This window comes from Mycteria americana, chromosome 1 (genome assembly GCF_035582795.1).
Source record: "Mycteria americana isolate JAX WOST 10 ecotype Jacksonville Zoo and Gardens chromosome 1, USCA_MyAme_1.0, whole genome shotgun sequence".
Lineage (NCBI taxonomy): Eukaryota > Metazoa > Chordata > Aves > Ciconiiformes > Ciconiidae > Mycteria > Mycteria americana.
The window spans coordinates 156,802,806-156,819,970 of NC_134365.1; the positions used below are offsets into that span (position 1 = coordinate 156,802,806).

Sequence of the window (17,165 nt, forward strand, 5' to 3'; positions counted from 1 at the left end):
ACAGTATATGCATTGCCCATGTACAGTGTTTACTCGTAATTAAAAATGTGGAAAGAAGAGTGTTTCCTGTAGAATCTCATTCCCTTTCATTTGAGGTTCCTCAAAATTTGAGGGTACTCTGTGATAGGCTTTCTTTTTTAATTGTATTTTGGCTGTAACAGTCGTGCAGGACTGTTTTGTAACAGTCCTGCGGGCAGAGCATGAAAATATTTGATCTTTTCTATATGTGTTTATGTAGTCCTCCTAAAACCAGAAATTCCTGCTGTCTTAGAACCAGAACCTGCAGTATCTGAAGGCAGGGAGTGGAGGTGGCAGGTGGGCAGATAACTGATTGTAGCGTTTTAAAAACATTGAGAAGAGAATAAACCAGTCTTGTTCTCCAACGTCTCTCAGCACCAGTTGCTTGTGGGCTTCAAAAAAAGTTTCCAGTAGCAGGCAGAATCAAATAGCCTGTGTTTGTAAATACGGTGAAAGGCTTTTAATCACGATAAGAAGACGACATCTCTACTACTGGAAAATAAGAATGGCGAGAATGCTAAGATACGTGAACGTTTTGTATGGTTTGAAATGTGGGGGAAGCCTTGCAGGCAGATGCTTTGCTGCAGCAACCAACCACTGGACATTCTGTGTCACAATTCACATACCTGTAACTGTTTAAATTCTCCTAGGAAGCCTTTTTTTATCCACCAGTAAAATTATGCCTAGTGATGGGTATGAGAAACAAGACTCATGCTGAAGACCAAGTGAGTCAGATGCTTTGGTCTACTCTGGTCAGGCATGGGCAATGAGGTTGCTGGTGGGTAGAGACAAGGAGGTCTGTGACATCTATGGACTACATAAAGACCAAGTCACTCACCCCTCAGTTCTGTAGAAAAGTGGAGACAGTTCCAAAGAACTGAAGTCAATAGAAAGTCAGGTTCAAATCTGCAGTCTCTCTTCTTGCTGAGCAGTACTTTGTGCAAGATGTCTTGGGGAACTCTTTGAGCTGCTTCCCTGAGTAAGAGATGCAGAGTTAAGCCTGTGCTATGCTCTGGGAATTACTTGGGCTTTCTTTTTTATATATATTTGTACTGCACGGGGTGAATATTGAATTCTAGTTTCAGTTCCCAGTGCAGAGCCTGTTATAAATCAATAGCAATTGTCCAGAGGCTGGTGTGTCCTCCAGGGTGTGCTTTGCTCCTGAAGCGCTGGGGAATTCTCTGCGCTTCCACTGAGATACACTGGTTACTGCCAGGTGGAGCCTTCTGTTGAAAACCAGTGAATCTGACTTTTCAAGCTTGGAATTGAAACTGTAGGGGAAATATTCTTTGAAACTAACTAACTAAAGAGGAGTCAGCTTTTCTTTTTTAAAAAAAAAAAAAATAAAGGAAAAAGAACTTAATTCCAAGGGCAATTTGTACACTGAGGTTCTCTAGGAGCTGACAGATTACGTTCATTAAGTCAAAGAATTTTGCTGGAGGATGATAGTGTGAATTATTTAGGCCAAATGAATCAGCTTCAGAAACAATTTATTCTGGTAACAGACTTCAGAATTTTAGCAGGCTCAGAATTGGAGGAGCAATCCCCATTAGAGGAATAAAATCCCTGCACTGGGGATAAATCTTCTTCTAAGGACTTTATTTTTAGACTACTTGTACTCTGGGAAGAGCGCCAAGCCAAAGTTATGAAAATCCCTGTATTTTGTGATTCTTTAATGAAATCATTCTAAGTGCTGAAACTCTTGAAGAGGAATAGTATTTCAAATTCAGATGTTACCTGTACCTTATTATGAAACCACGATCAAACTGTTTTAAGTTTGGCTGCCTAAAGTTAAGTAGGTCAATATTTAGGCACCTTTGCAAAAGAAAAAAATAATAACGGTACCCAGGCTCTTCCCCTTCTCCCAGGAGAAGTTTGTGGGTTTTACTGGAGTTGCAAGAGCTGCAGGTGTCCAGTGCCTCTGACAGCCTGAGTCTTCTTATTGAGGGCCCCGAGTTTAACCACGCGGCGGTGAAAATGGCTTCACCTGCTAGCAGTCAGGACAAACACGATGAAAACGAGATTTTGGTTTGGTTGTAGATTTCTGCTGTAGCTAGTTCTGTATCCATAGATATCTTGATTCTTTCCTACTCTCCACAGGGTATATTGTGCAAACTTTAATTTCCAGGTGGTCAGGGTAGGACTGGAGGTAGCCTTCTTATGGAGAATCCCCGCTGCATTGAATCATTGTCAGAAATAGCTAAGAAGTGAAACCAGATGCTTTTCACATCCGTTTACCAGGCCTGAGCGGGTTGCTTTTGTATCCAGAGGAGCATAATGGGGATTTTATCTGCTTGTGGAAGAGGGGGTTCCAGGCAAGGCCGCAAAAGCAGCACTGTGTGGAGAGTAGCACAAAATTCAGATAGCTGCTTGGGCTGCTGAACAAGAAATGCCACCTCTGCCACCACCTATAGAAGCAGAAGCATGATCATATATAGTCCTTGCAGAACACTCTGATGCGTTGGTAACGCTGGACTGCCAAATCTGAAAGAATGCAGAGTGCTGATGTGGTATTAAAGAGTAAGAAAAGTTCATGCTTAAAAATCTGCCTCTAAGTACAATTAAGTGCTGGATTCTGCAGGTCACGAAGGGCCTGAAAATTGTGTGTTAGTTGTGGGTGCTCGGTAACTTACAGGATTACTCTTTTATTAGGAGAAGCCAATTAAGGCTTTTAAGAACATTTCTGAAATGACTCCGAGTAGTCTTTTATTGCCTACGTGTTCGGTATCTCTCCGGTGCTGTGAATAATTGATGTTTTCCATCAGCAGTGGTGCTGTGGCTAGCACGGATGAGGCTCGGGAGCGTACAGCCTGAGGTTGCCCATCTCCTGTCTTGCTTCAACAGAACTTTCAGTCCTGAAGCCGAGCTCTACGTACTCTCCTAAATGTAAAGGAGGTGGTTACTGCCTTTTTCATGTACCACAGCCCTGCAAACCGACGGTCCATGTGGCTATTGAAAGCTCTAGCAATGGTCAGAGATTGCATTTTAAAATAAGCTAATTCAAATTAGGCATCATAGCTACATCCCTCCCTCCCCCTTCTTTTTCTCAGTCTCCCAAAGTCTGGAGAAATAGGGAATGTGTAGCAAATACATTTTACATGTAAGGTATTTTGAACCAGGAAAAGAAACTTTTGGATCAAAAAAAATAGTGTAGCCGCAACCAGCAAGTAATAAGTACAGAAAATTGTTTGAGATACTGTAATGTGAGATCACTGGAAGATATTTAAAGGTCTTAAAATATTTCTGGAAAGTCAAGAGTAACGGGTAAGGTACTTTTCTGCGAAGACTGAAAAGTATTTCCTTGCTTTCTTGTTTTTATCAGTTTATTATCAATTCTGAGCAGGGAGACTTTTTGTTTTTTCCTTATTAATGTCTCTGCTCATGGTGGTGGTGTGTTGTTTTTGTTTTTTTTTTTTAAAAAACATTTTCTTTTCCTATGTTTTAAAATTCACCCAGCCAAAGCTGAGGATGGAGAGGCGTGCAGGACTGTAGGCAAAGCTATTGAAAAATGTTACATGTTGCATTGAAATGGTTGGTGCATATCCATCACAGCATATGCTGCCTCCAGCGTTTCCACTGTCTCAGTGCAGTCTTTCTCATTCACTCCCCATTCAAAAGCATGCTCATTTATCCTGATTAATTTTTTTTCATTCTAGGGCACTTGCATGTTAAAGGAAGTCAAGAAAAAATGTCCAAGTCATTAAAAAACTACGTAACAATTAAGGTAATCTATTTCTGTGAATTGAAGCAATGTATGTTTGTAGTATGTAAATATTAATCACAGCCCTCTTTTGAGAAAACACTGGAGCGTGTGCTTTCACTGCAGTGAAAGACCTGAAGCAGAGTGTTTCTCTAGTGCTGGTGTACCTGTTATTGCGGATCTGGATGTAGGAAACCTGCTCGGACTCAGGGTTTGCTTATAACGTGGATCTCGCTGAGCTGAGGGCATTTGCAGAAGAAGTGTTTGTGCCCAATACCAGACTTCTGCATTGTAGGTTTATGGTTGGACTCGACGATCTCAGGGGTCTTTTCCAACCTAAATGATTCTGTTCTATAGTGATGGGTTCTCATCTGTCTCCTCTTAATAGTGCATATGCTTTTGGGGCTCAGAAAAGAGCGGACGTTTTTCGTTGTTCTGCTTTAGGTGAAATGGGACATAGTGTCAGCATTTTGTCAGGAAGCTATTAGGTGTCCTGCAACCGCACTACGCCAGCGATCTCTCGTATTCTCTTTTATTTTTATACAGTCACCTTGCTGATGCACAGAGAGCTTTGTCTTTTGGTACCCACAAGCTACATGAATATATCCCGTTTTACTGTGTCCCAGAGTTTTTGGTGTAGCCCAGAGCAGGGTTTCTGTGCCAGGCATGTGCGATACAGCTGTGCTTGGCGCTAGGGTGGCTCCTGTGATGGCTGACAGCTACTGCCAGAAGTGGGTAATTTCCTTCCTTTAGACAAAGCTTGAGAGGCCGTTTCAGCACATATGTTCCCCTTTGCCCTCTCGGAAGACTTAATTAAAATCCCTTTAAAAAGGAGTTCAATATGAGCTGCTTTATTCTTAATTCTCCTGATGCCGTCTGGGTACAGTTAAGCCCTGTCTCCCCCAGGAAAATTACCCATCGCTCACAATTTCCACAGAAATTTCCCGAGTCTCAGCAGACGTTGTGGACGGGGAAGAGAAATGACCACGAATGCAATGCATGCAGTTAAAAATTACATATAGAAACGTTCCCCTCCATGTCTGCGGTGGGACTTCTTTCTGTTCAGAAAACAAAAACTTCAGGACTGTCTCTCTTCCCTTGCGGGTCTCCGCTTTTAATTTCGGCCCTTAGGCATGGCTAACAAGTATTAATCCTTCCCTGTAGGAGATTTTTCAGTCCAGTGAAACAAACTTCTTCCCGTACAGCCTTCCTGCATCTGGAAAGTTAAGCCCTATGTAAGTTTTTACGCTCGCTCTGGAAGAGAGAGGCCCATACGGGACAGGGCCTGCGGCATTCCCTTGGTCCTGCTGGCAGCCATATGCATTCCAGGCCGTCGTCCGGGCACGGCCACCCTGCATCCTCCTCGTCCAGCTGCCCTGTTTGCCCTCACCCTTGTCCCCTTCTCTGACTTTTCCCCCCCTCCCCCCCTTTTTTTTTTTTAAATAGCTATTCATTCTGACCCCAAAATGGAGTATATTGCAATAACGCACGGCCGAGCAACCTGCTTTCAAAGAGCAGTGATACTTTCTCTGTGCTCCGTTTTTAACGCAATGCAGAATTGTTTTTTCCAGTTTGGATGGTCCTTTCCCAAATTCGAATTTATTTCTGTACTTTACTCATATTATTCTACCCCTGTATATTAGCGTAAAGCTTCTGGGCACATTGGGTACACTCAGTTACATAGAGTTAATAAAAAAACCACCAAAACCATCTACCAAAAGAAGCAGTATCACTGTCTATTTCTTGATTTAGCTTGCCCTGATTGCCTCGATTATTTCTATTTTCACATGAGAGATAGCACGTAACTGATGCTTTGCTACCTTCAGCGTTCAGGCTGGTTTAGTCTGGTAGCAGAAGCTAAATTTTGAAATGTGCATCTTTAAGCAAATGACACTTTCCATATTTTCTCATTTGTATTGACTTCTCCTTATGATTTTCTATTTCAATGGCACTTCAGTGCTACAACCTTACCATTACCAATTTGCAAATTAAAAAAAAAAAAAGCAGGAATGCAGTGTTCACAGTCAGTCTGCCACGGTGTCCAGCCTTGCTGAGAGCAGAGTTGGAAGTGATTGAATGTCTTATCAGTGTGCCTTCCAAGCATTTAAATAGTTCTTTATCCTATTAGTATAAATTAATCACACTAGTAGTAATAGTAATAATTTACTATTTACTATAGTAAATTATTTGCAAAGCTAGATAAATATTCGGGTGAAATAAATAAGGCTTCATAATTAACACAGATAAATTCTAGCAATATTTTTTAAAAAAAGGTTTTTTTGTTCACTCCCTGTTTTCCTTCATATTCTAGTCCTGCAGAAAAAGTACGCATATTTTCTTTTTCAAAAAATCTTTCTTTTTTCATAAAGTTTGCAAAACTTACGAGCTGTCCTTTCCTGCAAGGTTGTATCCCAATCTTAGTCTGGTAATTTCAGTTTGGTTTTTTTGCAAAGGTCTTTATATAGTGTATGTTTGATCATAATTACCAAGTGCTTTTCACTGTCTTCTATTTGACATTGTGTGTATATTTATATCTTGTATACATGTATGCACATCTATCTCATATGGAATTAGATTTTATTTAGTTTAGTCTTCAAACCAGTGTTATAGCTTAAAGCTTTATGCCTATCTTAAACTACAGAGATGGGTTATTTGTCATGTTAGTTTGTCCGAAATATGCTGTGAAACTAGAGTAAGGGGTTGGAACAACTCCTGAAGAAATTGTTTGATACAATGCTAAAGCTGTCTTTTTGTGGGTGGAGTTTAGGATTTCCTGAAGAAATTTTCATCGGATCAATTCAGGATGTTTTGTTTGCGCAGCAGATACAGCTCAGGTAAGGAAAAAAACCCCTTATTTGTTGGGAGATGCATGACTTTCCACGCACGCTTCCCAAGCTGGCGATGCAGAGGTGCGGTGGTGGAGCAGGCTCTCCCTGCGGTGCCTTGCAGTTCCCCTCTGGTAGGTGGAAAGCTTGGCGGTGCTCTGCGGGGCTGTTCTTTGGCTCTCGTGTAGAAAAGCATCTTCACCGAGGACAGTACTTAGCCATTCATCTAAATACCTTCCTGAGCTGCAGTTAATTGCAATTCTCAATTAATTGCATTTTCAATTAATGAATTAACTCCATCTCTGATTTGCATCTGTTGCAGTCACTTGTATTTCAGTCACGATCAGCTGTTTCTGGAGACGTATCTAGCTTTGCCTTATATTCCCGTAGGGTGTGACAAGGGCTTGCTAATAACTTTTTATCTCCCTGCTGTGTTTATCAGTTTTTGTCCCATGGAGTTACTGAGTGTTCAAGCAGTTTTGTGGTGCAGTGCAGCTCGCTTACACCAGTGCTTGATAATCTAATGATCATCTTAGATCATTAGATTGGCAAACACTGCTGGTGGGGAGAGGTGTGGGAGATTTTGCCAGGTTCCCTGTCTACACCATGGTGTTTCCAGCAGGCAGATGCTACTTTGAACTGGAAGAGGTTTTCATATGGATGAAAACCGTATTTTTTTTACCAGTTTATTGGGGCCTTCCAAAGGCAGATGTTAGTTCCCTAACCACTGCTGGATCATCTGGCTTGTTGGCCGTCCTGGCATGGTAAGGGGATGGTGGAGCACAGGGAAACACTTGCTGCGTCATTTCAGCGGGCCTCTGGCTGCCTCAGATAAAGCACCTCTAGCAGTGTGACCAGGAGAGCTGGTGTGGTTAAGGCTCTGTGGCTTTGCTAGTGTCCGTCAGCGTACAATGCGCTGCAAGCCTTTATAGACGTGCAGTCATTAGACTGAGAAGTCTTTTTGCTTGTTCATACCTCTAGCTGCTTGCAGGAGCCACCCCTCTGATCTTCGTGGTGGAGCCTCGCTCTCTAAGGCAGCTGAAGGCATCAGGAATGCCATGTATCTCTGAAATATTTTGAAGCATGGGATAGTAAAGAGACTGCTGGTTATTAACTGCCAACCTCCACCGTGGTAGGAAGGGAGGAGCAGATCCAGGTGGGAGGTTTGCTGCAGAACAAGCCCCTGTTTGGAGTAGGAGAGGGGGCAGGCAGTGGAGAGCGCTGCCACCACGGGGTGAGGCTGCGGGATGGTGGCATACCTGGCTGTTTCGGGGTGATGCCACAGGACAGTGGCACACCTGGCTGTTTCATCTGGGTCTCTGTCAGGAGATTAAATACGTTGTGCATGCATAAATGGTTGTGCACACATAAATGGCTTCCCGGCTGCAACTGGGGGTACTTGAGAGTCTTGAAAAAATGTGTATTTAAAACAAAAGAAGAAAAAAGGCTAACACCTACAACACTATCTTACATAAGTTTGTCCTGTAAACAAAAGCCGAATGGCTGACAATTTCTAAGCTTGCCTCAGGGCAAGGAATGGCACTGGAGCCCTGCAGCAGACGGCTGCCTGCATGCCTTCTCCACTGCACGTCAGCTGGCTGCATTTGAACCTCTGTGAGGACATGACTCTTTTTTTTTTTGCCTTACTTCTAGGTTAAATACCTTCCTGTGATAAAAACAGAGGGCTACCTGTGCAAATATAGGTGGGTTTGATGAAAGGATACAGTGGTGTTATGTCAGAGTATAGTGCCAGCAAGCCACTCGGCAGATAAGGATTGCTTGAAGGTCTGCTGCGCTTGCCACCTCCACCTTATGAGGTAGGGTGCAGTTATTCACTGTCCGATAAAGAGCCAGAGTCAGTCCCTGCTGAGCCAGATATTTACTATGCAGCCTGTCAGCTTGTGTCCCTGCTATCAATTCACTTTGGTCTAAAGATAAGTTTACTGCACTCCTCGTCTTGCTGTCTGCTTCCTAAGTATTTTTTAGAAGTGAGATCCCAAGCACCTTCTGTTTGTTCCTAAAAAGGTTTTCGTAGCCTAAACCTGTTGGTGATGATTCCTGCCATCCCTGCCTGTGAAGGAGAGCCTTTTATACTTGCTAAAATCCAGGTTTGGAGGGTCGGGTGATGTTACCGCGCTCATTGAATCGAGCCCATGAAAGATCTTCATAGGCATGCGGATGAGGGCAGCACCTGGCAGCTGGGAATGGCTCGTGCTTGGCGCTGTGGTTTACACAGATCTTGGGCTGGGAATGGGCCTTTTTTGTGGTCTGGGCTACCCCCTGCCTGCGTCTGTGCCCACGGAGTCACGTTTGTCCCCAGGTGCCCAAACTGCCCCAACCACAGAGGGGCAAGGGCTGGAGGGGTGCGTGCAGGGAGGTGTGTGTGTTTTGTGGGGGTGGGAGCCCCCTCCCGTGGCGGTCATTGTCACAAGGAGGATAAAGCTGGATGCCGTGCCCGTGGGGAAGAGGAGAAAAGTCAGAGGGAAGAGGCTTTGATGCAGAACGTCACCCTTCCACAGTGTGTCTCTGCAGGGGGTCCCGCTGCTCCATCACCCTCTCTGCCTGATCAGACTGGTGGGGTGGAGCTGCTCGGGGTTAAGCTGAGCTCTGAGGGCAGTGGTGGTGATCTGGGCCTTCTGCTTTGGCTGGTGCCTCTGGCTGTCCCTTCTTGGCCTGAATCACCACCCTTCGTCCCACCTGGGGCTGCTGGGAAAAGGTCTTTCCTAGGTGCCACCAGCAGCAGCACGGTGCCCCACCACCAACGTGCCTGCCAGGCTGCTTCTGGGTGCAGCTTACAAGGAGACGTGCCATCTCCGAAGCCCCCTGGGACCACGTTGTGAGGCACTGCTTTTCCTCTTGCATCTCATCAGCAGTGGCTTTGCTTTTGCAGTTAGGTGGAGGGGCTGTCAGCCTGCTGCAGGCAGCGGGGTTCTGTCCCCAAAACGCTCTCCGGGTCACCAGAACTCTGGTGATTTGTGAACTTGAGTGAACTGTTAACATTTTGGTCCCTCTGGTCTTTAATTACTTGTTGGTGCTAATAAACATATGTTTTGTAATTTGACGAAGTAGCGATGATGCCCTTGGTGGCAAAGGAGGGAAGGACTAGGGAGTACAGTGAAGATTTATAGAGCCGGGCTTGCCTGTGCTGCGCTGTGGGTTTGCAGTGCCTGCAGGCGGTGGTTTAGGAGAGTGCCGTGAATTGGGGAAGAAGAATGGCTTTAATCAAAGACGGCTACATCAGGGTAAACTTTCATCAAGTATTCCTCGCAGAGTTCCTGTAACCAGGGTAATCAGTTGAGTAATCTTAGTGGATATAAATAATCTCTTTCAATATCTCACTGTTTTCTAAAAGTCTGTACATCAGTCTTTTTAAAAGCTGAGTAAAGCTTAATTTTAAAACCAGTGTTAATGAGGCAGTAATGCAGATTTTTAATTACACAGAAGTGGAAAATCTGACAAATACAGGTCCAGACTTATGCCTTAGTTATACTGGGGTAAATCCTACAGAAAGTCTGTTTAAACAGTTAGGCTTCTTTGGGATTTAGGCTAATGGAACCGAGATCACGTCTCACATCTGTCTGCTTCTGCCCTCTTAGATCTGTCCCCTCGCTCAGACTGTCTGCTCTAAAGAGTCTGTGTCTGGGCAGCATTGGGTAATTGCACAAATTGTGGCTGTAATGCGCGCAGGACCAGAGGTGAGATTGCTGTGGAAACTACAGGTGACGCTCAGTGCTGATGAGATTAGGAATACGCTGCAAGCTGTAGTTTGAAAGTACCTTAGTGCAGGGGTCAGGCATAAAATGGTGAAGCAAGACTGCACTGGCTACGAATGGCTCTTTGATACAAGTAATCATCTCTAGTGTGATATTGTGGGAAGGAATGCATTTAAACTTAGGCCTGTCCTTGGTGGACACAACTTCCGCCAAAGCTGGACGAGGTGTCTTGTGTGGGGTCCGAGTGCTCTTCTACAGAAAATTGCACGTTACTGTACAAATAGAAAAATTGCCCCTTGCTGATGGCAGCTTGCAGTAAAATTGCCAGGGGGCCAGTCCAGCACCTGCGCTTCTGAGAGCATAGGCAAGGTGAGAGGAGCCTGCTTAACCCTAAGCCAGCAGAGGCAAATGCTGGTCGTTCCTGAAGCGCAGTTGCCTGCCGAAGCTGGAGTCCTGCTGAATGCAGTCAGGGTGTCTGTGTGCGTGGATGCCATGTTATTGGGGGAGCTAATGTCATCTTTCCAGTTGGTGGAAGAGAAGCACTGTAGGGTTAGGGTATAGCAGATCTGATCATAAAGTAGAGCTCCGCTTAGGATCTAATGAATCATTTACCTTAAGGTTTTACCTTTCTTTCCATTGACTATAAAGAGGCTTAGATGTAAGTGTGTAAGTTGGATGTGATGAATCCCAACCCAGACAGGCTCTTACAAGTTTAAGCAATTTGTATTTTCTCTAATAGTTGCCTTCAAAAATTGATATGGCCAGTTTAGCTTTGATATTGTGAGAGAATTGTATATCTAATGCAGAATCTAGACTGCAAAATTTTAGGTCCATCTAGATTTTAGATGCTGGTGAAGCAGCTCTTTAAGTGCCTGTATTCCTCGCAGTCAGTGGTGAGGATTAGGTCTCTTTGGAGGTCTACAAAGACAGGTCGTGTCTACCTAAATTACAAGAGGAACAAAATTAGGGGTGAAATCAAAGGTATGTCTTGCCAAATTAAATCTGGGGGGACGCTTAGAAATATATCCAATCGAAATGCTTTGGAGTAATAACTTCACAGAGAGGTTCAATAATGAGAAAAAAAAAATAAATTAAAACCAAGTAGCTATTGCTTCAGTCAGCTTCCAGACACTTTTTGAATCAGTCTGATACCTTTCCAGTAGGTTATACTTTGTCATATGTAATTATTATCTTTTATATTGATTTAATTCGCCTAGTACGCGTTAAGAATGGAGTTTTTAATTAAATATGCAATTAATTATAAGAAAAGTTTGCTGTGACAAATAATAAGAAAGTTTTCCTGGGATGACTTCGTCTCAGAATATTGTTCCTATGTATGACAGACAGCATTCTCTGTATCATAACGCCCAAATAATTTTTTTTTCTTAGCAGTAGAATTTAGTGACGAGAGCATGGATGATGCAAAGCACCTTCTTCAGGCAATCTCCTCATTTATTAGAGATGCAAATGCTTATATAAAAGGACAGCTGGTATGTGACCCTGTTAGAGAAGACATACTGTGGGAAAGGTAAGGTGTACCTCCTGTATCTTAAAGGTTGTGATTATGCAAGCAATAGTTTGCTGACAGGCTCAGAGGACTAAACGCTGTAGTGTGCTGAGTTCTGTTTAAGAAGCAGGACAAGAAGAAGGACTGAGAAGCCATCTTCCCTGCCAGCCCTCACCAAGGGCAGCTTTTTTCTTCTTTTTCTAGCCAGCTGCTTTTCCTCATAGTCTGATACGCTTAATTAATTGTATTTTTAAAATCCGTGTTATTTATCCGGTGTGCCTGTCCCAACACTTGCATCTTTACCCCTCTTGAGTGATGTAGAAGGCAAAGCTATGACTGAAGTTGTGAGGCTACCCAGTTTGTAAGCAGAACTGTGCATAGCAACTGAAGAAGAAAGAGGACGACTGGAAAGTAATACGCCTTGGGCACGTGAGCTTGTAATCGAGCTGGCTGGCACTGTGGCTTGCAGCAGAGGAGAGAAGGGGTTACCAAGAAACTGGCTGGGGAAGAGATGTCACAGGGAAAGAAGAAATTCTCCTCATCAGTGTCAGAAGACCCTGACACTGATGAGGAGAATCTTCTCTGGAGTTCCTTAGGAAAACCAGATCATCTTCCAGGAGAGAGACGTGCTGCGTGTTGGGTGCAAAGCTGAGAAGACAAGTGCAGTGCTCTGGAGTTGGGGTAGGAGGGGCGTTGCGCACCCTGAAGTGACGTACGTGCAGGCGGCTCTGGGACGTAAGATCAGAGGGGAAATGGCCTGTGCCATAGAAGTGAGAGGCAGCTTCCTTGTGGTGAGGGCACCTTACTGTGGGGGAGCTTGTGGCTGCACCGACTAAGGCTTGCAAGGGGCACTGGAGTGTGTTACAGGGAAGGGGAGCTGAATTAACTAGTTGTGATATTTGGCAAAAGGGGGTCCTTCAGCAGGAGGCTGCAGAAGACCTGTTGGTGAGAGATAAGGCTGAGAGACGTGAGGCACATGGGCAGGCTGAAATGGATTGTCAGTGGGGGACATGTGGGAGGGCACAACTTGTGTATCCCTAGATGTGAAAACAACCAAAAGGAAACAGAGCTCTTAAGTAGGAAAGTGGTAGATACTCAGCAGAGGGGGAAGCTTGCAGGGAAAAGCATTGGGAGGAATGGGTTAGGGCAGTAGCCATCTGATATCTGAGGGGAGGCGGGCATTCCAGGCAAAAACACTCAAACAGGCACAGCTGGGTTGAGGAGAGCCCCAGAGGCACTAGGATAGCTTAGGTTCCCCAGGGTAACCCTCCTCCCTGAGCTTTATCGTGAAATGGCATCCTCGAGTCAGCACTGTCGAGGTCCGGTTTGCCCGGCTGTGTGCAGGAGCGCGCTGCCCGCAGCTGTTTGCAGCTCGCCATTTATTCCCCCTGCTGTCCTCATCCTCCCGCTCAAAGCGTCTGCAGCAGGTGGCACTGGTCCTGCGGCGATGCGCGCTGCCTGCCCGCTGGCTTTGGGCACTGTTACACGAACGGTCCCACCAGACCTTTCCGTCTTGGCCAAGCCAAGTGGAGTCCCAGGGCTGGACTTGGGCTCACCTGGGAAATGAGGAAGCGGCTCCCGCTTCCAACCCCGAGTCAGCTGTCTTGCTAGGCACTGGAGTGATGCGCGTAACGTGGCTTTGGAAGAGAAACGTGCTGTTAGCATGAAAAACGGGCTGCTGGAAAAAAAAGAACTTAGCAAAATCTTTAATGTGCTTAATATCAACCTCATTTTCCATCTGTTTTTAAATGATTAAGGCAAGCCTTGCTCTGCCGTTGTTGGTTCCTGTGGTTAATGATGTATTTATTGAACGGATGTAGCACTCTGGATTTTGACAGGCATCAAGTTTTTCCCTTTGCAGCTGAAAGATGTATTCTCCCTGATCAGTGTAGCATCGCCCATCATCGGACAGCCGGGGAGGAGACGACAGTATCCTTTCGATGACTCCCTCTGGCTGAATAGCTGATGAATTCAGCGTACTGCTGGCATCTTGTTTGTCTTATCTTAAACGTTACCTTTTCTTCTTGAAGGCTAGCCAACACAAAAGTAACCGTGAAGGCTGCCTTTGCAGATGACTTTGACACCTCCAGGGCTGTTGCGGCAATTATGGACCTCATTCACCATGGCAACAGACAGCTTAAGGCTGTTACTAAGGTAACCCATTAGGATACAGAGATCAGAAAATGACAGCTGTCCACTGTCCTACTGTTTAATGCAGACAGATTAGTTTATTGTTCACATAAGAAACCAGCAGAAACAAAGCTCCATAAATTGTTGACCTTAATGGTGCCCATTTGTCCTGACCGTGTCGCAGGAATTGTGTACGGCTATTGTTTTGTGCTTCGTTGTGTCCAAAGGATGTTTCTTTCCTGCTGCCCTATATTATTTACACCTAAGGTTTTTGAAAGGCCTGAAGCCATTGTGGCATGCTGCTAATTTTAGTGCTGGTTTTATGTTCTTGCCCTGCTTCTTTGCTTAATACCCATGCACAGAAATCAACCTAAATTGGGAAATGGGGGGTGGTGGTTGCTGCAGGGGCTTTGGCAGGCAGTCCCAGGTGCATGGGGCAGTCATGGTGGTGAGTTCAGCTTTGGGGACCGAGTGGCTTCTGCTGGTCGGCAAATTATAACTGTGGCCTCAGCATGTCTGCATGAGTCCGTCTTCAGATGGCTTTTGGCAAATTGAGACTCTGTTAAGATCTCTCGATGCTGACACAAAGGAAGCATCTGGTAAGGACCAGACCTGAGCAATAAATACAGTCTGAAGGACTTCTGGCTCTCCTTGTACCAACAGCTTCCTTTCTTGCTCAACGAGAGCAGCTCAGCCTTGTTGCTGTGTTCCTTGATTGCTGGTGTCATCATGTCCACCATTTTTGTGCTGTGAAAGAGATGTTTAGTATATAGGAATAACTGAATTGACTCATTGGTTTAGAAATCATCCCTCCACCCGGTCTTGTTTTGGTGCTGGTTTTAAATTCTGTCCTTAGCCTTATCTTTCCCTTTTCTTTACAAAATGACTCTCTGAGCAAATCCCCAACTTGAGCCAGTTTGCAGCAGGGATCTGTAACAGCATTACCACTCCTTAAATACAAGTAGCCTCATTTTTGCCAGTTGTTGCTTGTTTTCCCTGAATTCCTTCTGTCACTCACTTTGCTAAGAATTGGGTGTGATATTTGCGGGGAGCTGACTCGGATTTCTGGTTGCGGTGGTGGAGCTTTTTTGTGTGCAGCCCAGCTGTCTGAGCGTTACCTCCTACTGACTGTGCGCACACTTTTTCTCTATAAGAGTTGTGAGTAAATTCACAAAAACATAACTACTCATTCCTCTCTCTAATCTTCTCACCATTCTTACCTTAGTTGGCACATTCCTGTTTCTTTCCCTCAGCAGTCTGCTTCAGCTCCTTCCAGTTCAGGTCCTTTGCAAATTTTAGGTTATGGCTTTGTCTCGGGCCCTAATGGCGATGTCAGATAAAATCCAGTATCAGCTGCTAATTTGGTTGTGTATGTTATCACTCTTTTTTTTTTTAAGCAAGGGTTAGTCCCTTAAATTGCTTCTCAGTCTATCATTTAATCTTGGTTTAAATTTTTTTTTTTGTGAAATAAATATGGAGGAAAGAAAGAAATACATGTCTTCTTAAAAATGCTATTCTCTCTCTGCTGCTGGTGGTTGCTGGTGCTACTGGGGCATGACAAAACGCCATAAGCTATCTCAAAGCAGTCTTCACATTTAAATCAATAAGACGCTCAAAAAAGGGTTTGGGGGGTTTTTAATCATTTATTTTATAGGTGTCCTTGAAGCTGGGATTTTGTTCTTCTACTTTGTTTTCACACACACAGCCCTTTCATGCCCAGAAGTGCTATTTCTAGGTCTAATTTACTGCGCGCATGTAATGCATGGCAGCTTCACGCATCTCTTCTCGCTGCGCATGCTGGTAATAAGCTCTTCCCCTCCCCCATTTACTTAAATCTTTTCCCTTTGTGTTGTGAGGTGCTTTCATATCTCTGTAAAAGTTCCCATCTGGGCAGGTGTTACTGGTGGAGGTAGATCTATATAATTAGTAATAGTTTTCCCTTGTGGACCTAGGCTACACAGAGATGTTGAGTTCTGTAATATGTATTGACTGGACAATCTCTTTTTGAATGTTTTTTAAACAGGATGCTGGATATCCTAGAAGCTCTGTTGTGTATGGAAGCATTATTTCCTATATAGAAGGCTTTTTTAATGCCCTTGGGATGTCCTTTGGAGACAGACAGGTACGAAACATCTCGCCTATGTGTACTAATATATGGTAGCAGTGCCAGTGTTATGTTTTATGGAACACTTTCCAGAAGCGTCGGGAATAACAAAGTTATTTACGGTTTTAGTAAACCTTTCTGCACTGCTTGCAGTTTCTACTGTGATGTTTTAGGAGAGCATGTGAGCAAGTAGAACAGGAGAAAGCAAAGCGTGGGCTTTTTTTCTTCTCTGAGATACTCCCGTGTCACTTCTGCAGCACTTGCGCTGTGGAAATGGAAATCTGAGGAATGAAATGAGAAAAAGTTAGCATTGGAGGCCTTTTATGTTGGTCCTGTTATGCATCTGGCTTTTTCCCGGCTCCTCCTCTTCTTTCTGATCGTTGCACCCAGGCTGACTTCGATAGCCTTACGAATATTTCTGGTTGTGACCTCCCTGCACAGCAGGAGCCAGGGTCCAGCTCCTCTGCAGAAAGCCAGGGTGCAGGGAAAGGGGCCGCTCTGCCTTGAGACGCAGTAGGGTGCGGCAGCTGGGAGGTCCCATTGTTGGAAATACCTTACATATCCTCTAGTGCTTGGAAGGGAGGGGAGGGGAAAAAAAGGAGGGAAAAGCCCAAAGCAAAGGGAAGAAAGTGATAAGTACGAAGGTGATATCCTGATGTATGGAAGGGGAGCATTTAAAATAACCTAAGGTGTTGGAGACTAGCAGGCTGTTCTGTGCTCCTCTCCTGCTCAAATCTGGAGCTGAATACCAAGAAGTTGAAAACTTTCTTTAGAGAAACTGTTCTGCAAAAATTTCTTTTGGGGGAGAGGGAGAAGAGGATAAGAAAATGTGAATAACCTTATTAATCCTTTGAAAGTCAGGCAGTATGGCAATAAATTCATATATTTACTTTGCCTCTTTGTGGATTTTTCCACAAGATTTCTTTCAAAACAGCAGTTGGATGTGATTTGGCTGTGTGTTACTCCTGATAACCCATGGTTTGTCACGTTAATTTTTAGTGGCATCCTAAACACTTATATTTGTCTGTAAGTTGGATGTCAAAGTCATTCCTCCAGACTCTGGGCTGTCTGTACGCAGGTGCCTGCTGCATCTTTATTTTTGCTGAAACAAGTGTCTGAATGCTTTTCTTTTACGCATGCTGTGCTAGTTTGTCTGGGGCAGCAGGGT

At 44.4% G+C, this 17,165-nt stretch overlaps 1 protein-coding gene across 5 annotated transcripts in view; it reads left to right on the forward strand.

Annotated features, from left to right (window-relative positions):
• The window catches only part of CARS2 (cysteinyl-tRNA synthetase 2, mitochondrial), a 39,194-nt gene that overhangs the window by 15,816 nt on the left and 6,213 nt on the right, over window positions 1–17,165 (forward strand). For 4 of the 5 annotated variants that reach the window (XM_075525811.1, XM_075525827.1, XM_075525835.1 and 1 more), the window contains 5 exons: window positions 3,675–3,742; window positions 6,486–6,552; window positions 11,646–11,784; window positions 13,794–13,917; window positions 15,917–16,015. In XM_075525811.1, coding sequence (XP_075381926.1) covers window positions 3,675–3,742; window positions 6,486–6,552; window positions 11,646–11,784; window positions 13,794–13,917; window positions 15,917–16,015 — 497 coding nt within the window. The remainder of the gene's footprint in view (window positions 1–3,674; window positions 3,743–6,485; window positions 6,553–11,645; window positions 11,785–13,793; window positions 13,918–15,916; window positions 16,016–17,165) is intronic. The other variant, XM_075525819.1, reaches the window with a different exon arrangement.